We start from the raw sequence: 24,381 nt of genomic DNA, 5'->3' as shown, positions 1-24,381 counted from the left end.
GGATTTGCGAAGAAAAACAATGAAACACATGAGACACTCGGTTTACAAGATCGTCAAGGCTGTGAGCCTGACGACTCAAGGGCTAGGATTGTGAGTGATAGCGGTGTGTGGAATAGCGGTGTGCGTGTGAGGATGCGTACATGTACAGCAGTCGGTTACCGGGGGTCCGCCCGATAGTCCGAAGGTCCGTTAGTCCGAAGGTGCAATAGTCCGAAGGTTCGATAGTCCGAACGCGCAAATTTTCCATAAGAGGGGGTTCATTAGTCCGAAAATGTAATAGGGTTCGTTAATCCGAACATATGATGCGATAGTCCGAAGGTTTATTAGTCCGAAGGTTCATCGATCCGAAGGTTTACTGGTCCGAAGGTTCGGTAGTCCGAATTTAAAAAAGGTTAGTTGGTCCGAAGGTTCGATAGTCCGAAACAAAAACGAGGTTCAACAGTCCGAAGGTTCATTATTCCGAATCGACGATAAGGTTCGATAGTCCGAATCGACGATAAGGTTCGGTAGTCCGAATCGACGATAAGGTTCGATAGTCCGAATTGACAATAAGGTTCGATAGTCCGAATTTACAATAAGGTTCGATAGTCCGAACTGACAATAAGGTTCGATAGTCCGAATCGATAATAAGGTTCGATTAAGGTTCGAAAGACGCACACCGTAGGGAAATTTAAATAAGAAGTTCGTTTTGTTTTGTCGAACCTTATTGTCAGTTCGGACTATCGAACCTTATTGTCAGTTCGGACTATCGAACCTTATTGTCGATTCGGACTATCGAACCTTATTGTCAATTTGGACTATCGAACCTTGTCGTCGATTCGGACTATCGAACCTTATCGTCGATTCGGAATAATGAACCTTCGGACTGTTGAACCTCGTTTTTGTTTCGGACTATCGAACCTTCGGACCAACTAACCTTTTTTAAATTCGGACTACCGAACCTTCGGACCAGTAAACCTTCGGATCGATGAACCTTCGGACTAATGAACCTTCGGACTATCGCATCATATGTTCGGATTAACGAACCCTATTACATTTTCGGACTAATGAACCCCCTCTTATGGAAAATTTGCGCGTTCGGACTATCGAACCTTCGGACTATTGCACCTTCGGACTAACGGACCTTCGGACTATCGGGCGGACCCCCAGCAGTCGGGGGTATCGCATCCTCATTCGGACGGCTTAGGTTTATCCTTGCTCTATGGTTTTTAGCTAGAGTAATTGTCTACACAGCCTTGATCAAGGCTACAGAGGCAGCCGTTTCTCACAATGTTTTATACTATCGACCTCTCCCCATTACTCGTTACCAAGTAAGGTTTTATGCTTACTAGCAATTGTTTTGAGTAATAACCAAGAGTGTCCACTGCTTTTCAAGAGGCACTTATGTGATAAACTCAGTTTCCCCAGTAGATTGAAGTCATTGCCAAAGCGGAGACATACATGTCTCTAAGCTTTCGTGTCTCTAAACTCACGTTAACATTGTGTAGTATGATTCGATTCAGAGCGAAAGTTTAAATATGACATCATCTACTCTGTAGATTCTGAGAAGAATTTATGTGCCAGTCAAAATGTCAAAATACAATACAATTATTATTTAATATCATCAAAAATTCAGGAATGACCTGGAAAAAAATACCGCTGTACAAGTTTTAAATGTGACGTAATCGAGACCGTTTTTGGATTTTGACAAACAACTGTGCACACTGGTTGACATTTTACACAATTTTTAACGTGAGGTTAGAGGAGCCCGTAGTCAAACTCTTAAAACCGAATTTATCAGTCAATATAAACAACTAAGTGAGACATGTTATATTTTCTTGGGTCGATTTCACAAAGAGTTAGGACTAGTTCTTACTTAGGACTAGTCCTAGGAGATATCAAAAACGTATAGCTAGTCTCAACTCGAGAAAAGACTAGTCCTATAGGCTCTTTGTGAAATCCACCCATGGTCATAAGACATGAACCGCATAGTCTCCCGGGTTGTGTACCCGATTTAACTTGCCACCTACCAATGATCCTACTCAAGGCACTGCTGGACACTATCGGTATACACAAATCTTAGCATAAAAACTTACTTGGTAACGAGGAATCGAGAGCTATAGGTTGATAATATTATTACACATTGTGAGAAACATCTCCAGCTAAAGTATTACGTAGTTTGTGAAAAAGGGGTAATTTCTCACTCAAATATTAAAAGGCTTCAGACAGGAAGTCTTTTAATATATATTTTTTTGATAAGGCATCTGAGAAAACACACAAGTTATATTTGTGTGCATCAAGGGTGTACTTCTTGTTATGCTCTTGTAATTTCGAGGGTCAAAATGTTCACAGATTTGTTATTTTGACCTAATTGGGATCCTACACCTAGTGAGAAATCCGATCTTTGACAATTACCAAAGGTGTCCATCAGTGCCTTTGATCTTCTCAAAACAAAATACTGCCTGAACTTTATTGATATCTAGATGTTTAATAAACAGATCATGGTTGTTGGTTTCATGTTGAAAAAGAAGCTGTTGAATATTGTTTATTTTCCTGTGTCGTTTTTTCCATCTTTTATTTCACCGATGGAACGTTTAGATGTCAAACCACTGATGAATCTCTTACAGGCAAACTATGTTTGGTAATCAACCCTTATAGTAAATGGCATTGAATCTTTTTCTTAGAAACTCACGGCAGCTTTCGCTATAACGCACTTCGAGAAACATTTCACTTTTAAGTAGTGATTATGTAAATAGACAGAAGTTTAAATGCCACAAAACTTAAATCTGAGAAGCATTACTGTCAGTAACGCTTCTCAGATTGCGTATATTCTACGGATTTTTCTTCCATGCGTGGACTATTCGCTCCAGAATTGCGGCACCAAAAACACGACCACCTTTTGAAATAAAATATTCAATGTTAGTTTGATATGCATCTAGTAGGCCTACGTTATTTAGGCATACATGGGATTAAAACAAACTAACGGTTCCAGAAACCAAAGGCTGGCTAGACTTGACTCAAGCCCCAATCCCGTGCCATCCCCAGGAAACTACTGTTTTGTGATGCTCTGCATTCCAAAACCTGTTCCGCATGCCATTCTCGGGACCACATTTTGACGGCGAGCGTGCACGTTACTGTATGCTACGGGTTGTTTCATAGTAAGTTGAGGTATTAGCTTAGGGACCTCTCAAACGAGAATGGGACCTGAGTCAAGTCTAAAGGCTGGCTCGTTGCTGCGTTGCTGACTTCAGTAAAGTAGCTTTTGACAACGAGTTGTTTCACTTTTGGAACATTTGGAAGAATTTGTTGATTTTATGAACAAAAGCTGCATTGCTTGGATTTCATGGTGTTCACTCAAATGCTTTACGTCCCGTTAGTTGTTGGGCGGTAGGCCCAGGTAGACCTACGGTAAAACTGACGGGGAATTAACAAAACAAAAAAGATGAAAACGTATTTAAAAGTAGGCCTGGGCTGACTAGAATCAGTAAATGTAATTTAAATGCTTGAGATAGACTCAGTGCTAGCACTCGGGGGGGGGGGGGGGGGATAACACACAAGTAATTGGGTGTGTACGGGTCCAGTGTTGCAGTACATCAACACGAGGTAAAATCTAGACTAGTCCATCTGTTACATTTCACTATAGCACAAAAAACACCTCACAATTCACTACTCACTCGAACAAGTGTGTAAATAAATACCCGCAATCTGGGACATCCTTAGACTGGTATCCTGCTTTATCCGCAAAGATAAAGCAGTTTTGAGAACCAGTGATTTCATTAGATGTATACATGTTATGATTGGATAAACGTGCAGTGACAACATCATTACATAGCTGTGTTTTGATTGGTCTGAGGTGATGTTAGTGCAGATGAAAAACGTCACCTCGGACCAATCAAAACACAGATATGGAAAGCTTACTTTCGGCGTCTGCATGCTTGCAGTTTACAGGTGTATTATATACAGTATACGTACATGTACTTGCATGTATTGTTTGTGCAGAATTTGACGAGTTTGTTTTTCGGTTTGTGTTCCGTCATCAATTGTGGCGCAGTGTACATTAGGTACTGTGTTTACAACATCAAACGTAGCTCGGAGCCAGATACGGAGCCTAAGCCAAGGTTCTAGAAAAAAGAGCCCCACGACTAACGGCGATTACTGTTTTCTGAGCAAAGGCTCCGGCTTTGGCTACGGTGTTTAAAACGGTGCATAGTGATCAAGCACAAGAGTCAGGACACAGTCATGCTTGAAGTAAGAAGTTTGAGACAAATAATTTAAGCAAACGCCTCTGTTTAGTATGGGAACCATGCCACCGTGTTGCCTTTCTCTTTCACAGTGGCAGTGGTTCTCTTTCGAGGACATGGACGTGTTTCTCTTTCATTTGGTGGCGTTTCTCTTTCACTTGGTAGTGTTTCTCTTTCATTTGGGTGTGGTTCTGTTTCACGTGGACGTATTTCTCTTTCATTTGGCAGTGTTTCTCTTTCATTTGGTAGTGTTTTTCTTTCACTTAGGTGTGGTTCTGTTTCTAGTGGACGTATTTCTCTTTCACTTGGTAGTGTTTTTCTTTCACTTGGTAGTGTTTCTCTTTCACGTTGGTGTGGTTCTGTTTCACGTTGGTGTGGTTCTGTTTCACGTAGACGTATTTCTCTTCACGTGGTAGTGTTTCTCTTGCTCTTGGTAGTGTTTCTCTTTCACGTGGTAGTGTTTCTCTTTCTCTTGGTAGTGTTTCTCTTTCAGTGGCAGTGGTTCCCTTGGAAGTTGACGTGAAACCACCATTTTGATATCAACAATTAGTCGTACAAACAACTTCCAAAGAAATATGTTATTTCTGTGAATTGCATACATTGAAGATGAAATTACAGTTAATAAGGAAATCAGATGTTAACAGAGTTTGAATTTTCGAATCACTTCTCTGCAGTCTTTCCTGAACCGTGAGTTTGCAACTCCATAGATGAATGGGTTGACGACGTGGTTAATGTACAACGTGAGAAATGTTTCATTCACTACTTGCAAGAGTATAGGATCGATGTTCAGGCCAGCCTGTACGGCAAAACTTACAATGATAAAGATCCAATATGGCAGCCATGTCATGGAGAAGATCACACTTGCCAAAAAGAGCATCTTCGTTGTCTTACGCTGAAGTTGACTAACGTTGGAAGGCTGTTCGGGGCGTGTTCTTTGACCGTTTGCTTCCAACCCTGACCCGGTGTCCAGTGAAGTTGGTGTATGTAGATCCGTTGCAAAAGCTTGCTTTGCCGATGTTGAATTTTTGCAGAAGTTTTGATCTTGAACTGTTTTTCCATAGAGTCTAGCAGCTTGAGTTGGTACAGATGCAACCAAAGCTTCCTTCCGAACTTTAGAAGTGCTTGGTTGTGATCCATCTTTGATTGAGCTAGATCCCTGAACTACAACATTAGCAGGGAAGATTGTCGAACAGTCATTGCGACGGGTTCTCAACGAACTGGCCCCAACTTTCACATGTTGCCTGATTGATTTGTAAACTAAGCTGTAGAACACGGCGACCATCACGAGCGTAGTTACACAGATAATAGCATGACATGCCGTTCTTATTATAGGCAAGATGGGACTATTCGAGAACAATTCAACATACTCTGGACTATTTATAAGAACCGAGAACAAGAACGATGCCCAGGCTACTATCTTACCCCGTCTGTGAGTGAAGAACCGCCGATGTGGACGGCAGACGCAGTCGTAGCGATCTACTGCAATCACTGCCGTTATCATAATGGAGGTACCAATGGCCGTCGCATCAAATGCTCCAAAAAGCCGTATAACAACGGGTATTTCGTGTCCCATCATGAGTAAAACTCGCCATGCAATGTTTGCTACTTTGATGAGGCAGACGGCAAGATCAGCCCAGGCCAATGTCATGATGAAAACGTGGGTGCTTGTCTTCAGAGTCTTGGTCCAGTACACGCGGAGGATGAGAGAGTTACCAGGAACACCAAGTAATAGAATAAGTGTATAGCAACTTATCCGGAATATATTTGCGCCAAGCTGAACGAAGGCTGGTTCAAGCTTGGTGTCGTTCAAAAGTTGGGTTGAATTGAATGCTGATGACATGTCTTCCATGTTGTTACTGCTGTTGTACACTAACGGTTAAGACTGACATGAAAATCATCCCTTTTTATATGAAGCAACAATAGATGTAAACACAAGACACGGTGATGTCTTTCTTACGTATCCCAAGGGGCTATTTCATTAGCACAGCACGCAGGAATATAAATGTTAGTGACCTTGGTCCAGACGGATCGTGTGCGTCGACAGGAATCATGAATCGACGGGAGTCGTCCCACACTCTGCAGTTCTCAGTGATTAAAGGAACACGTTGCCTTGGATCGGTCGAGTTGGTCGTTGAAAAGCGTTTGTAACCTTTTGTTATAAAGTGCATATGGTTAGAAAGATGATTTAAAAGTAGAATACAATGATTCACACAAACATGCCTCGAAATTGCACGGTTTTCCTTGTACTTCGTCGACTAGTACGGTCGGCCATTTATGGGAGTCAAGTTAATGTTTGACTCCCAGAAATGGCCGACAGTGTTAGTTCGCAAAGAAAAGGGAAAACCACGCAATTTCGAGGCAAATGTGTGTGGATCATTGTATTCTACTTTTAAAACATCTTTTTAACCATATGCATTTTATAACAAACGGTTACAAACGCTTTTTAATGGACCAACTCGTCCGATCCAAGGCAACGTGTTCCTTTAACCCACACCTGAGACGTCATGCTTTTGTTAAATCGCTTCATTATTTTGCAGGAACGGCGCGATGGGTACTCAATTATACCACCCATTGTGCTAACGTAAATGAACAAAAGTAAAGGACGTCACAATGACGCCATAGACCACTTATTTTGTTTTGAACACAGGTTATAAGAGCTATACGCATGTATTACAAAAGGTTCGAAAAGACTTTCCACAAGTAAACAGCTACATTGTTAAATTATTGTTTAGCTGAGAAGTTTAAAAGTGTTAGTAAACTACAACAGTCTTAAAGTCAGATAAATTAATTTCATTTAAACCAGTACCTTTTTAATTTGTTTTAAAATGCTTAATTTATCATTCACAAACATGGTAAGAGAGTAAACTCCCCAAAATTAGGTTTGCGAAGATACTTATTTCAATATCATTATAAAAATACAGGAATTTAACTGAATTTGTTGATCAATAAGTTAGCTTAAGGCAGTGGACACTATTGTTAATTACTCAAAGTAATTATTAGCATAAAACCTTTCTTGGTAACGAGTAATGGGGAGAGGTTGATAGTATAAAACATTGTTAGAAACGGCTCCCTCTAAAGTAAAGTAGTTTTCGAGAAAGAAGCAATTTTCCACGAGTTTGATTTCAAGACCTCAGATTTAGAATTTGAGTTCTCGAAATCAAGCATCTGAAAGCACACGACGTCGTGTATCAAAGGTGTTTTTTCTTTCATTATTATCTCGCAACTTCGACGACCGATTGAGCTAAAATTTTCACAGGTTTGTTATTTTATGCATGTGTTCAGATACACGAAGTGAGAAGACTGGTCTTTGACAATTACCAATAGTGTCCATTGTCTTTAATGTGTTAATCGAAAGTACATGTGAGAAATATCTTAAACTACAGGCTTGTACGGTAGGTCACTTCTTTTATCTTCACCTTTTTTTTCTCTTTTTTTTTGTAGACCGAACAAGTCGGCTAAAACATCATCCGTGTGATTTATCACTTGACAATTGCAGTTCGGGTCAAGGTTTTTGTAGATTTGCAACCCGACGTCTGAAACGACACAACCGTGTTGAATTCCACAAAGATGCCATGCCACTGGACCTTTTAATTTCAATCCAAGATGGCGCGGGTTAAAAAATTAATAGTATAGATAGGGATAGGCCTTCATTGACTAGGTATAGTTGCTAAACTTGACTCAAGTCCCAATCCCGTGTCATCCCCCAGGAAACTACTGTTTTGTGATGCTGCGCTGCATTCCCAAACCTGGGGCCACATTTTGTCGGCGAGCGCGCACTGTACTGTATACGGGTTGTTCCATAGTTAGTAAGTTGGGGTGATAGGGACCTCTCACACGAGAATGGGACTTGAATCAAGTCTACGTAGTAGCCTGTCCTCCAACCCCCCCCCCCCCCCCCTCCAAACTGGAGTTCAGATTTTTACCCATCGCATTCCCAAAAGTTTAACATCCACTCCAAAGAAACCTATCCAAACTGAGCCCCTTAAAGTCATTACCCTATGCTCCAAGAAGTAGCCTATCGCCCCCTTTCCTCCTCATGATCTTGTTGTTTAAACCCAGGCATCATCACCTCTTCAGAGCCCTCAATTCGTTATAGGCGTCAAGGTCAGCAATGGCGACTACTTTGCGTCACTCGAAGTCATCGTCAGTGTTTTTGTTAAAAAAATTCTGTTATTTTCCCATTGACAGAAGTAAATTGGTTTTGCGATGTCCCATAAAACATTTAATAAATATTACATAAATTTAAGCCATACAGTAATTAACCAGATATTGGGTGGCATAAAAAGACAACAACGTTACCTTCGTTTTTTCACGTCTTGATTCGCCTGAACCAATAACAACAACACCAGACATTACACCAACCCTCCATTATGTGACCACGTGATTTGCTAATAGACGAGCCGAGCGATATAAAAAGGCACAAGCGTGTTTCCTGTTATCTTTTGATTTGATGAACATCTTCAAACGAAAGTTACCATTTTCATGTCAGTCTAAAGCGTTCGTGAACAACAGCAGTAACATCATGGAAGACATGTCATCAGCATTCAATTCAACCTAACTTTTCAACGACACAAAGCTTGAAACTGCCTTTGTTCAGTTTGGCGTAAATCTATTTCGGATATGTTGCTTTACACTTGTTCTATTACTTGGTGTTCCTGGTAACTCTCTCATCCTCCGCGTGTACTGGACCAAGACTCTGAAGACAAGCACCCACGTTTTCATCATGACATTGGCCTGGGCTGATCTTGCCGTCTGCCTCATCAAAGTAGTTAACATTCCATACCGAGTTTTACTCATGATGAGGCACGAAACACCCGCTGTTATACGGCTTTTGTTGGCGTTAGAAACGACGGCCGTTGGTACCTCCATTTGATAACGGCCATGATTGCAGTAGATCGCTACGACTGCGTCTGCCGTCCACATCGGCGGTTCTTCACGCACAGACGGGGTAAGATAGCAGCCTGGGCATCGTTCTTGTTCTCAGTTCTCATAACTAGCCCACAGTTGAGGAGTATTCCTGAGTAATCCCTCACAGTGGTGGTGTTTCTCTTTCTCAGAGGTGGTGTTTCTCTTTCACAGTGGTAGTGTTTCTCTTTCACATGGTAGTGTTTCTCTTTCGCGGTGGTGGTGTTTCTCATTCACAGTGGTGGTGTTTCTCTTTCACAGACGTAGTGTTTCTCTTTCACAGTGGTGGTGTTTCTCTTTCACGGTGGTAGTGTTTCTCTTTCACGGTGGTAGTGTTTCTCTTTCACGAGATAGTGTTTCTCTTTCACAGTGGTAGTGTTTCTCTTTCACGGCTATTGTCTCTCTTTTACGAGATAGTGTTTCTCTTTCACGGTGGTAGTGTTTCTCTTTCACAGTGGTGGTGTTTCTCTTTCACGGTGGTAGTGTTTCTCTTTCACAGTGGTGGTGTGTCTCTTTCACAGTGGTGGTGTTTCTCTTTCACGGTAGTGGTGTTTCTCTTTCACATGGAAGTATTTCTCTCCACCTGGTTGTCGCCACTAGAACACCAAAGTTGTCTATAAAGCTTACATTGTAACCGGCTTTTAGATCTTAGACACAACCATTATAGAGTCACTGAAACCACTTTGTTGATCTCGTACAATCAACCTCCGAAGAATTGTGCTATTAAGGGAATATAAGGGTAGCGACGAGTTCTTAAACTGCCGTTTAAAACCGGCCGGAGGCTCGGGCCTTTAACGCACGGCCACGGCATTGTGCAATTCGTTATTCGGTTCAACCGCTCGTATCTTCAAAAAGAAAATCATGAAAAAAACTTTATCCTTCTTTACTGAGGATCCAAATTAATCTGTGTTGCTGGGAACAATTTTGTAAAAACTTTGGGGCTATAAATGATTGCACAATTTAACCATTCATCTCGTTATATTCGATAGGCAAAAATTATGCCTATTGGTGACAACAAACCATGCTGAGTCAAGGCATTCTACCTCCATGGTCAAGGGAACTATAATTCATGTACAGTATAATATTCTTAATAATAATGATCATTATAGGTTTTTTCGGTCAATTTATGAAATGAGCAGCCATTTAGTTTCCATGCGTTCGAATTAAAGCTATTTTGCCTCTCCGGTTTTTACTGCGTTTCAAATTAAGAATTCGGCCCTTCAATTTCGTTTGGAGGCATTCAAGTTCCAAACACACTCATTCTTTTTCATGACACACAATCACAATTCAGTTTAGCAAAGCTAGTACGACTGGAGATTGTGCTGATTTAATCATTTTCAATTTTGTAAAGGCAACCAATTTCGCTCAACGAGGATTCAAATAAGTACGACTATCAAGACATACAACAGTAACTAAAACCTGGAATCTTTAAAATCTTTACTCCCCTTATTCGGTGGATCCAAATGGAATTTTTTTGGGGGGGTAAAAAACAAGCGATTTTACAAACATATCTCTCTTTTTTACCGAATAATTATTAATGATAGGTTTTCTCGGCCAATTTCAGTAAATGAGCAGCCAATTTAACCACCAAGCTATTCTTTTTCACCCGAAATCGAATGCCACTGAAAAGGGTCATTCGATTTCGTTTTGTGATTAGTCAAACGTAATGTCACGTCGTTCGATTTAACAAAATAGTCTTTCAATTGCACAATTCATCAAAGCAGCATTAAAATTCGCAAACGCTTCTTGGGGCGTGTGTGTCTCGAAAAAGAATGACGATACGCTTAACTGAACCTAGTGCTAAAGGAATTTGACTCGACTCAAAACGAAATTGAATGGCCGAATTCTGAGTTTGAAATGCAGTAACAACTGGAGAGGCAAAACAGCTTTAATTCGAGCGCATTAAAATGAAACTGGCAGCTTATTTGCCGCACTTGACAGAGAAAACCTATACTAATTACCAGACCATTCTGATAAAAGAATTTTACAAAAAGGCTGGCTCATAATACTTTATTAACTCACTCAGAATTCATGAGAAAAAAAATTGCCGTTTTATTTTATTCTCTCGTGATCTTCGTTTGAACCTTTCTTTAAGTTCTTGGATTAAAGGCTCTGAACACATCGTCAAAAACCAGTATTCTCACTTGGTGTATCCGAAAATATGCATAAAATAACAAACCTCTGAAAATTGGGACTCAGATGGTTATCGAAGTTGCAAGAGAATATTCAAAGAAGAAATTATCTTTTTCTCAAACACTATGTTACTTCAGAGGGAACCCCTACTCACAATGATTTATACTATCAACAACTCTCCACTGCTTGTTACCAATACGTTGTATGCTTTAACAATTATGTTGAGTAATTACCAATAATGTACAGTCCCTTTCATTCAGCATGACGTTGTGTGTTATTTCTTTGAAGTACTATCCATGATATAGGTCTGTATTACATTTAGTCCGGCATTTTAGTATCAACTAATGCAAAATCAAGCCAAACCATATTCAAAGGAATTTCGACGTCTTGAGCAATTGATTCCGGTTTGTCAAGATTTACGTGGAAAGAGGCGCAACACAAAACACCATCGCACTGTGACACAACAATAATATAATGACACAATAATTTCTGCAAAAATTTACGTTGGTGTTATTTAACACCCTGAAGATGTTGAAATTTGATTCTCTTTTTAGTAATATTATGTGACAACATCTATGTTGTCAAAGTTAAAGGAACATTACATTGTTGGTTTTTGCTAACAAAACAGTTGCTGGCAGTGTATATAAATAAACTGACAAACCTGTAGAAGTTTGAGATCGATCGGTCATCTGGGCCACGAGAGAATAGTGAAAAACCGATTACAAATTTTGCATTGCATTGATGCCAAAATAAAAATGAGGAAAACGCTCGATGAGCGACAAACTCAAACCGCGAAATTATATTATTTTCATTCTCATCAAATATGACATTTCAGACAAAATATTTCAAGGGATGTTTTCAACTATCATCATTAAACCGTGTAAGTTTTATGTAAATCTGTGATCTTAACGATTTTTGTTTCTTACAAATTCTGTAACGTTCCTTTAATACCTCATTTTTTGCACTGTATTCAGGAGATGCATGGATGGGAATCACTCATTTCAAAAAATCTCGCCGTCTAAAAAAAACAGGGCCTAATTTTATGGCTCTGCTTACCGCCGAATTCTGCGCTTACGATCATGATTCCTCGCTCACGTGCAAGCGCCGAATTTCTGCGCTAGCCTTGTAAGCGTAGAATGCCTAGTAACGTTGAGTAGCACGTGAAATACGCTTTCCGTAAGCACATAATTCACTGCTTCCGTAAGCGGCGATTCTGCGCTTACGGTAAGCAGAGCCATGAAATTTGGCCCAGGTCTGAACAAAAAAAGTCCCCATACCAATCAAAACTCAGTATGGTGTTAATGTGGAACACCATTTTGCCAAAGTCACTCTCTCTTCGCTTCTTTCAACAAGCGTTGTTTTTACAAAACAATGCAAAACGAAACAGAACAGAACAGAAAAATTGCACGATGATTTATTGACAAATGTAATTCGTTTTTATGTCTTCACTTCTCTCTACGAAGTTCACCCATTGACGTCATAATACAATCAAAGGTAGGGGGCCTACCATGACAGTTTTTTTGAAATTAAATCAACTTTTCATCGGAACAGACTCACAAAGCTTCAATTATCAATTATTCCGGAATTGGTGAATACGAAGTTGAACGAGAGGGCGGTGTTTCAAAGTGCCCGCGGCACTTCTTTGTTGAGTTTAGTACAATGACTTCCTCATTGTTAGACTGTTGAACAGTGATGTTATCAATAATAAAGCCATATTTTTATAAGACTAGCTGGGACCTTCGTCAGAGGCATAAACAATAAAGGCATACACAAATATAGCAAAAATGGAGCAAGATATTGATGGAAGGTATAACAAAAAGCCGGCATATCTAATAATATATAGCCGACCTCAAAGTCTCATTCTGAGGTCTCGAAATCAAATTCGTGGAAAATTACTTCTTTCTCAAAAACTACGTTACTTCAGAGGGAGCCGTTTCTCACAATGTGTTATACTATCAACAGCTCTCCATGGTTTGTTATCAAGTAAGTTTTTGTGCTAACAATTATTTTGAGTAATTACCAATAGTGTTCACTGCATTTATTATGCAGACAATGGGATGGCAAATATATGACAGAATCTTGAAGCGAATATATAAACTATTGTACGCCTTACGTAATAAATATCTGCTCCACAGATACCTCGTAAAAACGGGGCTCATTAGAAAACATATTGCTTGCCACAGCGAACGCTAGGTGGTGCGTTTGGGATGCACTTACACGGTTCTTAAAGGGAAGGTACACGTTTGGTAATTGTCAAAGACCAGTCTTCTCACTTGGTGTATCCCAACATAAGCATAATTTGCAAGCCTGTGAAAATTTGAGCTAAATTGGTCATCGAAGTTTCGAGAAAATGATCAGCGAAAAGAACCATTGTTGGATGAATTTGTGTCCTTTTAGATAGAAACAAATAATAACAAGGAATACAAGACTTCTGGCTGGAAGTCTTTTATTATTTTAGCGAGAAATTACCTCTTACAAAATCACAACATCTGTGCTACTTTAGAGGGAGCTGTTTCTCACAATGTTTTATACTATCAACAGCTCTCAAATCCTCGTTACCAAGTCAGTTTTCAAGTACATGTTTGTTTTGAGTAATTACCAAACGTGTATACCTTCCCATTAATTCCTTATTGTGTCCTTGGCCTGGTCTATCTTCAACATGTGTAGGATATATTTAATGGGTCAAAACATTATTGACTTTAATTCGATCCTTAAGAAAAAAAAGACATTTGAAAGCAGTGGACACTATTTGTAGTCACTCAAAATAATTATCAGCATAAAACCTCAATTGGTAACGAGTAATGGGGAGAGGTTGATAGTATATGATAGAAACGGCTCGCTCTGAAGTGACGTAGTTTTTGGGAAATAAGTAATTTTCCAAGAATTTGATTTCGAGACCTCAAGCTTAGAATTTGAGGTCTCAAAATCAAGCATCTGAAAGCACACAACTTCGTGTGACAAGGATGGTTTGTTTCATTCATAGTTATCTCGCAACTTCTATGACCGATTGAGCTCCATTTTTCACAGGTTTGTTATAATATGCATTTATTGAGATACACCAAGTGAGAAGACTTGCCTTTGACAATATTATCAATAGTGTCAACTGCTTTCCCTAAATGAATAATCGAAAAGTTTGTAAAATAAAGGTTATTTCATTAATACGAGTTTTAAGGTCAACTATCTACAATATACACACTGTAAAAATTGGGGTGTTAAAATTGACACCATATGCATGCTTGTACCGAACAGAGAATCAAAAACAACACCGAATGTAATTGTTTTGAAAGAAATTGATGGTACTTTGTTGCCATCAATTTTGTGACAATACCCATGGTGCCATTTGAACACCTCAGTTTATTGCAGTGATGCGGAATGTTTTTTTTATCCTTGTTAAATCTAACGCTTGAGGTACGCATCACTCGGTCAAACTTGATTTTAAGACATGTATTATGTGAGGTGATAATAGAAGGCATAATAATTGTTAAATCGAATGGAACAAGAATAATAACGATGCAGTGATGCGAGTATAATTGCATAATTCAAATTGCCTTGTGATTGATTGGCTTTAACAATGCTATGATTTCTGACTATATGCCACCGGGCTAGGAAAAAGTCACTCCTGAGAGCATAAACAACAGGCACGATTAGATGCATAGGTATAATGTATAAGTACTGATAACTTCAATGTGTGGGACAACACCCGTCGATTCATGATTGCCGTCGACGCACACGATCCGTCTGGGACCAATGTCACTAACATTTATATTCCTGCGGCCAAGTGCTGTCCTATTGAAATAGCCCAAATGGGATACGTTTAGAAAAACATCACCGTGTCTTCTATTGTTGCTTCATATATGAAAAGGGATGATTTTCATGTCAATCTAAAGCGTTCGTGTACAACAGCAGTAACATCATGGAAGACATGTCACCAGCATTCAATTCAACCCAACTTTTCAACGACACAAAGCTTGAACCTGCCTTCGTTCAGCTTGGCGTAAATATATTCCGGATAATTTTCTTCGCACTTATTCTATTACTTGGTGTTCCTGGAAACTCTCTCATCCTCCGCGTGTACTGGACCAAGACTCTGAAGACAAGCACCCACGTTTTCATCATGACATTGGCCTGGGCTGATCTTGCCGTCTGCCTCATCAAAGTAGCCAACATTCCATACCGAGTTTTACTCATGATGAGACACGAAATATCCGCTGTTATACGGCTTTTGTTGGCGTTAGAAACGACGGCCATTGGTACCTCCATTATGATAACGGCATTGATAGCAGTAGATCGCTACGACTGCGTCTGCCGTCCACATCGGCGGTTCTTCACTCACAGACGGGGTAAGATAGCGGCCTGGGCATCGTTCTTGTTCTCAGTTTTGATTAATATTCCAGAGTATGTTGGAGTATTCTCATCCATTCCTATATTGCCCATACTGAGATTGGCATGTCATGCTATAATCTGTGTAACTACGCTCGTGATGGTCGCCGTGTTCTACAGCTTAGTTTACAAAGCAATCAGGCAACATGTGAAAGTTGGGGCCAGTTCGTTGAGAACCCGTCGCAACGACTGTTCGACAATTTGCCCTTCTACTGTTGTAGTTCCGGAGTCCAGCTCTATCGACGATGGATCAAAACCAAGTACTTCTAAGGTTCGGAAGGAAGTCTGGGTTGCATCTGTACCAACTCAAGCTGCTTCGTCGGCAAAGCAAACTCTTGCAACGGATCTACAGACACGATCTTCACTGGATACCGAGTCGGGGTTTGAGGCAAACCGTCAAAGAACACGCCCCGATCGCGAACAGCCAATAAGTCAACTTCAGCGTAAGACAACGAAGATGCTCTTTGTGACAAGTGTGTTTTTCCTCATGACATGGCTGCCATATTGGATCTTTATCATTGTAAGTTTTGCCGTACAGGGTGGCCTGAACATCGATCCTATACTCTTGCAAGTACTGAATGAAATGTATCTCATTTTATACATTAACCACGTCATGAACCCATTCATATATGGAGTTGCAAACAGACGGTTCAGGAAAGACTGCAGAGAAGTGATTCGCAAACTAAAGCTCTGCTAACATTTGAATTCCTCCAACACTTAAATTTTATCTGGAATTTGAGAAAATAGAATTAGCTGTTTCATAGTGTGTGTGTAATGTGCACTTTGCATTATGGGTAAATTGGTTTCCACGAGGAGCAGTTTACCCAATGAAGTGCAACATTTTACCACAAAAAGAGCATGTCCGGCTTTTTTAGTACACACATCAAAACGAGTTTTAAGCTCAACTGTTGTATAGACCAATCCAGGCGCGCAACGGGCACGCAAGTGTTGAGCACTGCCGCGCGCCACTGCTGAGGTGTACATGTGCCTAGTTATGTGCACAGAGACATGAGGAAATCATGTTCCGTTTCACTCTTTATGGAAATCAAATGTTTTCCTCAACGACTTACACAATTTCCTTTCCAGGATATCATGATATAAACTAATGTAGATAATTGACCACAAATATTTGCAACTAAATAGAAACCGAATCATTTTGAAAGCGGTGCTTGTCCTTATAGGTGAGTTAGGGGAAAAAGACGTGAAACTGCATAATAGTCGACATCGGCAGAGTTTTTTTTTGTCAGAATTTTAGTATTTTACTCTGTGCTTAATTTAAAAAAAAAAAAATTCAAGACTAATATATACATCGTCATATCATGCAGCCATGTCAGCGAAATCGCAAAGATTGTCGTGGAAGACATTAAATTTAAATAACAAGTGAAAACGATTTTCTCTTTTTCTACGCTTGTGGTATGGTTTCACTTGTCAAACATTGTTTAAAGACATGTGATGTGACCACTGGTGAGAGAATGCGTAAAGATTGTTAATTCGAAAGAAACAAGAATAGACTGTGCAAGTCTCGCGCGCACCGGAGCGAGAAACACGACAACTGAAGAACTTTATTTTTTATGAATCAAATCTTTGCTTTAATTTATTCTTAATGCCGAATCTGAACAACAAAAATACCCTATAGAGCTTGTTTAAATTAGTTTTAGCTTTTTGAACAAATACACAATTATCGGTTAAAGTCTATTTATAGACAAAGGTAAAATTCTGGGACAAGGATGTTTGTTTGATCTTAAATTTTTTTGAAACCCCTTTTGTAAATCTACGCCATAGAGTTATATATAAGAACTAGAGCGCGCACTGGCCCATAGACCTTTCTTTTGCAACGTCACAGCCCGAGCTTTTGCCAACCCAGATTGGACAACTATGGAAAGCCATAAGTGCAAATCAAGAAAAGATTGCTATTTTGTGTGATAATGTAACCAAATTTGTCGATTTTGTTTAAAACAAAACAACTAATTATGAGAGGTATTTTATTTAACTGAAAGTTAGCAGAAAATGTTGAATATTGTTTAAACATTTGTTTTTACGATTTAGTGTTTTACTAACATTCGGCCGACCATGCCAACCAAGGCGGTTTGTTGATCAACAAAAGAAAGGTCTATATACGCGCCCCGGTATGCGAGCAGGCGGCCATTTTCTAAGTTGACAAAACAGCTATCTCACAGCGTGTGTTTGTGCGGCCATTTTACAAGTTGAACAAACAGCATCGCGTGAGCGTTCAATAAAAAAACCCTCAAACGTGTATTTCATATTCAACGCGCGTCGCATAATGACGCGCTTGTCATCTTGCGGTCCCGTGGCGTTTGTGCACGAAGCATCACTCGTGCGCCCTCTAGTTCTTATATATAACTCTATGATCTACGCCCGAATGTGAAACTACTCAAAGCTGGTTTATATGCGGACGCACGATGGTCGCAAGGGCGTTAGATAAATGCATGACGCAGTTTCAAGAGGAAGCCGACGCCTAAACGACAAATGAATGGGCTTTTCACCCCGTGCGACCAAAATAAGCGTCTGCGTTAGTTTCGTGATCGGAGATGGGCACAAATTCTAAGGTCAAGTTTAAATATCGGTTTTTCTTCGTTATTATGTTGACTTTATTTTTACTTTGGTATATGATGTTAATTAGTATTACATTTTTAACAACATTTGTCATTTTTATGGTCATAAACTACATTAAACTAAAGTAATGGACGAAACAAAATCTCCCCAACGTAAAACTCCATAAGGTTGGGACCACAATGGTCCCGGAAGTTCAAATCCGCGCGAGACTTGCACAGTCTATTATCGTGATGCGCTGTCGCGAGGAGCTTTAGCTCTTGGGCCAAGGCTAACTTTCGATCACTGAATAATTCAATGTTGCCTTGTGATTGGTTGGCTTTAACAATGCCATGATTTCTGACTATGCCGCCGGGCTAGGGAAAGTCAAGATGCATTTACTCCTGTGAGCACGCAATACACGCCAGATTAAATTCATCCCAATCCTTTATACGTACCGAGAAATGCAGTGTGTGGGACTCCCGTCAACTCCCGAAGAAAAACACACACGATCCGTCTGAACTAATGAAGTATGTCATTAACGATCAAGTGATTTGCTAGTGAAAAAGCAGGTTGAGATACTTTAGAAAGACATCAACGTGTCTTGTGTTAGCTACAGTTGTACATTACATTGTTGCTTCATACGAAAATGGTGATTTTCATGTCAGTTTAAAGCGTCAGCCGTAACAACATGGAAGACATGTCATCAGCATTCAATTCAACAGAACTTTTCAACGACACAACGCTTGAACCTGCCTTCGTTCAGCTTGGCGTAAATCTATTTCGGATATGTTGCTTTACACTTGTTCTATTACTTGGTGTTCCTGGTAACTCTCTAATCCTTCGCGTGTACTGGACCAAGACTCTGAAGACAAGCACCCACGTTTTCATCATGACATTGGCCTGGGCTGATCTTGCTGTCTGCCTTATCAAAGTAGCAAACATTGCATACCGAGTTTTACTCATGATGGGACACGAAATACCCGTAGTTATACGGCTTTTGTTGGCATTTAATACGACGGCCACTGGTACCTCCATTATGATAACGGCATTGATAGCAGTAGATCGCTACGACTGCGTCTGCCGTCCACATCGGCGGTTCTTCACTCACAGACGGGGTAAGATAGCTGCCTGGGCATCGACCTTGTTCTCAGTTCTAATAAATATTCCAGAGTATGTTGGAGTATTCTCATCCATTCCTATATTGCCCATACTGAGATTGGCATGTCATGCTATAATCTGTGTAACTACGCTCGTGATGGTCGCCGTGTTCTACAGCTTAGTTTACAAAGCAATCAGGCAACATGTGAAAGTTGGGGCCAGTTCGTTGAGAACCCGTCGCAACGACTGTTCGACAATTTGCCCTTCTACTGTTGTAGTTCCGGAGTCCAGCTCTATCGACGATGGATCAAAACCAAGTACTTCTAAGGTTCGGAAGGAAGTCTGGGTTGCATCTGTACCAACTCAAGCTGCTTCGTCGGCAAAGCAAACTCTTGCAACGGATCTACAGACACGATCTTCACTGGATACCGAGTCGGGGTTTGAGGCAAACCGTCAAAGAACACGCCCCGATCGCGAACAGCCAATAAGTCAACTTCAGCGTAAGACAACGAAGATGCTCTTTGTGACAAGTGTGTTTTTCCTCATGACATGGCTGCCATATTGGATCTTTATCATTGTAAGTTTTGCCGTACAGGGTGGCCTGAACATCGATCCTATACTCTTGCAAGTACTGAATGAAATGTATCTCATTTTATACATTAACCACGTCATGAACCCATTCATATATGGAGTTGCAAACAGACGGTTCAGGAAAGACTGCAGAGAAGTGATTCGCAAACTAAAGCTCTGCTAACATTTGAATTCCTCCAACACTTAAATTTTATCTGGAATTTGAGAAAATAGAATTAGCTGTTTCATAGTGTGTGTGTAATGTGCACTTTGCATTATGGGTAAATTGGTTTCCACGAGGAGCAGTTTACCCAATGAAGTGCAACATTTTACCACAAAAAGAGCATGTCCGGCTTTTTTAGTACACACATCAAAACGAGTTTTAAGCTCAACTGTTGTATAGACCAATCCAGGCGCGCAACGGGCACGCAAGTGTTGAGCACTGCCGCGCGCCACTGCTGAGGTGTACATGTGCCTAGTTATGTGCACAGAGACATGAGGAAATCATGTTCCGTTTCACTCTTTATGGAAATCAAATGTTTTCCTCAACGACTTACACAATTTCCTTTCCAGGATATCATGATATAAACTAATGTAGATAATTGACCACAAATATTTGCAACTAAATAGAAACCGAATCATTTTGAAAGCGGTGCTTGTCCTTATAGGTGAGTTAGGGGAAAAAGACGTGAAACTGCATAATAGTCGACATCGGCAGAGTTTTTTTTTGTCAGAATTTCAGTATTTTACTCTGTGCTTAATTTAAAAAAAAAAATTCAAGACTAATATATACATCGTCATATCATGCAGCCATGTCAGCGAAATCGCAAAGATTGTCGTGGAAGACATTAAATTTAAATAACAAGTGAAAACGATTTTCTCTTTTTCTACGCTTGTGGTATGGTTTCACTTGTCAAACATTGTTTAAAGACATGTGATGTGACCACTGGTGAGAGAATGCGTAAAGATTGTTAATTCGAAAGAAACAAGAATAGACTGTGCAAGTCTCGCGCGCACCGGAGCGAGAAACACGACAACTGAAGAACTTTATTTTTTATGAATCAAATCTTTGCTTTAATTTATTCTTAATGCCGAATCTGAACAACAAAAATACCCTATAGAGCTTGTTTAAATTAGTTTTAGCTTTTTGAACAAATACACAATTATCGGTTAAAGTCTATTTATAGACAAAGGTAAAATTCTGGGACAAGGATGTTTGTTTGATCTTAAATTTTTTTGAAACCCCTTTTGTAAATCTACGCCATAGAGTTATATATAAGAACTAGAGCGCGCGCTGGCCCATAGACCTTTCTTTTGCAACGTCACAGCCCGAGCTTTTGCCAACCCAGATTGGACAACTATGGAAAGCCATAAGTGCAAATCAAGAAAAGATTGCTATTTTGTGTGATAATGTAACCAAATTTGTCGATTTTGTTTAAAACAAAACAACTAATTATGAGAGGTATTTTATTTAACTGAAAGTTAGCAGAAAATGTTGAACATTGTTTAAACATTTGTTTTTACGATTTAGTGTTTTACTAACATTCGGCCGACCATGCCAACCAAGGCGGTTTGTTGATCAACAAAAGAAAGGTCTATATACGCGCCCCGGTATGCGAGCAGGCGGCCATTTTCTAAGTTGACAAAACAGCTATCTCACAGCGTGTGTTTGTGCGGCCATTTTACAAGTTGAACAAACAGCATCGCGTGAGCGTTCAATAAAAAAACCCTCAAACGTGTATTTCATATTCAACGCGCGTCACATAATGACGCGCTTGTCATCTTGCGGTCCCGTGGCGTTTGTGCACGAAGCATCACTCGTGCGCCCTCTAGTTCTTATATATAACTCTATGATCTACGCCCGAATGTGAAACTACTCAAAGCTGGTTTATATGCGGACGCACGATGGTCGCAAGGGCGTTAGATAAATGCATGACGCAGTTTCAAGAGGAAGCCGACGCCTAAACGACAAATGAATGGGCTTTTCACCCCGTGCGACCAAAATAAGCGTCTGCGTTAGTTTCGTGATCGGAGATGGGCACAAATTCTAAGGTCAAGTTTAAATATCGGTTTTTCTTCGTTACTATGTTGACTTTATTTTTACTTTGGTATATGATGTTAATTAGTATTACATTTTTAATAACATTTGTCATTTTTATGGTCATAAACTACATTAAACTAAAGTAATGGACGAAACAAAATCTCCCCAACGTAAAACTCCATAAGGTTGGGACCACAATGGTCCCGGAAGTTCAAATCCGCGCGAGACTTGCACAGTCTATTATCGTGATGCGCTGTCGCGAGGAGCTTTAGCTCTTGGGCCAAGGCTAACTTTCGATCACTGAATAATTCAATGTTGCCTTGTGATTGGTTGGCTTTAACAATGCCATGATTTCTGACTATGCCGCCGGGCTAGGGAAAGTCAAGATGCATTTACTCCTGTGAGCACGCAATACACGCCAGATTAAATTCATCCCAATCCTTTATACGTACCGAGAAATGCAGTGTGTGGGACTCCCGTCAACTCCTGAAGAAAAACACACACGATCCGTCTGAACTAATGAAGTATGTCATTAACGATCAAGTGATTTGCTAGTGAAAAAGCAGGTTGAGATACTTTAGAAAGACATCAACGTGTCTTGTGTTAGCTACAGTTGTACATTACATTGTTGCTTCATACGAAAATGGTGATTTTCATGTCAGTTTAAAGCGTCAGCCGTAACAACATGGAAGACATGTCATCAGCATTCAATTCAACAGAACTTTTCAACGACACAACGCTTGAACCTGCCTTCGTTCAGCTTGGCGTAAATCTATTTCGGATATGTTGCTTTACACTTGTTCTATTACTTGGTGTTCCTGGTAACTCTCTAATCCTTCGCGTGTACTGGACCAAGACTCTGAAGACAAGCACCCACGTTTTCATCATGACATTGGCCTGGGCTGATCTTGCTGTCTGCCTTATCAAAGTAGCAAACATTGCATGGCGAGTTTTAATCATGATGGGACACGAAATACCCGTAGTTATACGGCTTTTGTTGGCATTTAATACGACGGCCATTGGTACCTCCATTATGATAACGGCATTGATAGCAGTAGATCGCTACGACTGCGTCTGCCGTCCACATCGGCGGTTCTTCACGCACAGACGGGGTAAGATAGCTGCCTGGGCATCGACCTTGTTCTCAGTTCTAATAAATATTCCAGAGTATGTTGGAGTATTCTCATCCATTCCTATATTGCCCATACTGATATTGGCATGTCATGCTATAATCTGTGTAACTACGCTCGTGATGGTCGCCGTGTTCTACAGCTTAGTTTACAAAGCAATCAGGCAACATGTGAAAGTTGGGGCCAGTTCGTTGAGAACCCGTCGCAACGACTGTTCGACAATTTGCCCTTCTACTGTTGTAGTTCCGGAGTCCAGCTCTATCGACGATGGATCAAAACCAAGTACTTCTAAGGTTCGGAAGGAAGTCTGGGTTGCATCTGTACCAACTCAAGCTGCTTCGTCGGCAAAGCAAATTCTTGCAACGGATCTACAGACACGATCTTCACTGGATACCGAGTCAGGGTTTGAGGCAAACCGTCAAAGAACACGCCCCGATCGCGAACAGCCAATAAGTCAACTTCAGCGTAAGACAACGAAGATGCTCTTTGTGACAAGTGTGTTTTTCCTCATGACATGGCTGCCATATTGGATCTTTATCATTGTAAGTTTTGCCGTACAGGGTGGCCTGAACATCGATCCTATACTCTTGCAAGTACTGAATGAAATGTATATCATTTTATACATTAACCACGTCATGAACCCATTCATATATGGAGTTGCAAACAGACGGTTCAGGAAAGACTGCAGAGAAGTGATTCGCAAACTAAAGCTCTGCTAACATTTGAATTTCTCCAACACATGAATTTTATCTTGAATTTGAGAAAGTATGAGCTCGTTTAACTATCTTACTTAACAAAATGGATCTTTGGTGTTAATGAAAACTTTAGTTTATGGCCTGCTGAATGTAGGAAACACTAAGGGACGTGTTCATAATAACAATATCCAGAGGTTGTTTTGTACGACTCATTTATGATTATGAACGGGTATGTTTCAGTGACTCTATTTGGTGCAGAACCAAGATCAAATGTCGAATTACCGCGTTACTGGCACGTTCAAGACAAGATTCTGAAAACTTAGTGACAAGTTATAAATTACTATATTACAACGTTGCCACTTTTGTGTAGTTTCTTGGTTTTAAAAACGTTGTATAACAAACGTCGCAGCAACGAAACTTGCCGACTCACCTACGTATCAAGAACGTACAAACACAATGTATACACGACGCTACTAGCACGTTGAATACACGTTTCTTCTAATTTGATAACAACTTAGAAGATACTATAATATTACAACATTGCCAGAATGTGTAGATTTTTTTGTTTTAATAACGTTGTTTGAAAACGTGGCAGCAACGAAACGTCGGCTCCCCTATTCGTCTCAAGAACGTAAAAACACAACGCATACACGACG

The 24,381-nt window shown here is 40.2% G+C and overlaps 4 protein-coding genes across 4 annotated transcripts; 3 read left to right on the top strand and 1 right to left on the bottom strand.

The window, feature by feature from the left end:
- Positions 1 to 4,857: 4,857 nt before the first annotated feature.
- Positions 4,858 to 6,069, bottom strand: LOC139949897 (D(2) dopamine receptor-like). The gene has a single exon (XM_071948468.1). The coding sequence runs from the start codon at positions 6,067 to 6,069 to the stop codon at positions 4,858 to 4,860; it is 1,212 nt and encodes a 403-aa protein (XP_071804569.1).
- A 9,102-nt stretch (positions 6,070 to 15,171) lies between these two features.
- LOC139949887 (uncharacterized) lies at positions 15,172 to 16,335 on the top strand. The gene has a single exon (XM_071948456.1). The coding sequence runs from the start codon at positions 15,172 to 15,174 to the stop codon at positions 16,333 to 16,335; it is 1,164 nt and encodes a 387-aa protein (XP_071804557.1).
- A 2,544-nt stretch (positions 16,336 to 18,879) lies between these two features.
- LOC139949879 (uncharacterized) lies at positions 18,880 to 20,043 on the top strand. Its single transcript, XM_071948444.1, has one exon. The coding sequence runs from the start codon at positions 18,880 to 18,882 to the stop codon at positions 20,041 to 20,043; it is 1,164 nt and encodes a 387-aa protein (XP_071804545.1).
- Positions 20,044 to 22,585: 2,542 nt separating this feature from the next.
- LOC139949869 (uncharacterized) lies at positions 22,586 to 23,749 on the top strand. The gene has a single exon (XM_071948433.1). The coding sequence runs from the start codon at positions 22,586 to 22,588 to the stop codon at positions 23,747 to 23,749; it is 1,164 nt and encodes a 387-aa protein (XP_071804534.1).
- The last annotated feature ends 632 nt before the right edge of the window (positions 23,750 to 24,381 follow it).

This window comes from Asterias amurensis, chromosome 2 (assembly GCF_032118995.1).
Source record: "Asterias amurensis chromosome 2, ASM3211899v1".
NCBI classification, from domain to species: Eukaryota; Metazoa; Echinodermata; class Asteroidea; order Forcipulatida; family Asteriidae; genus Asterias; species Asterias amurensis.
This window is presented reverse-complemented; position numbering and strand designations above follow the sequence as displayed.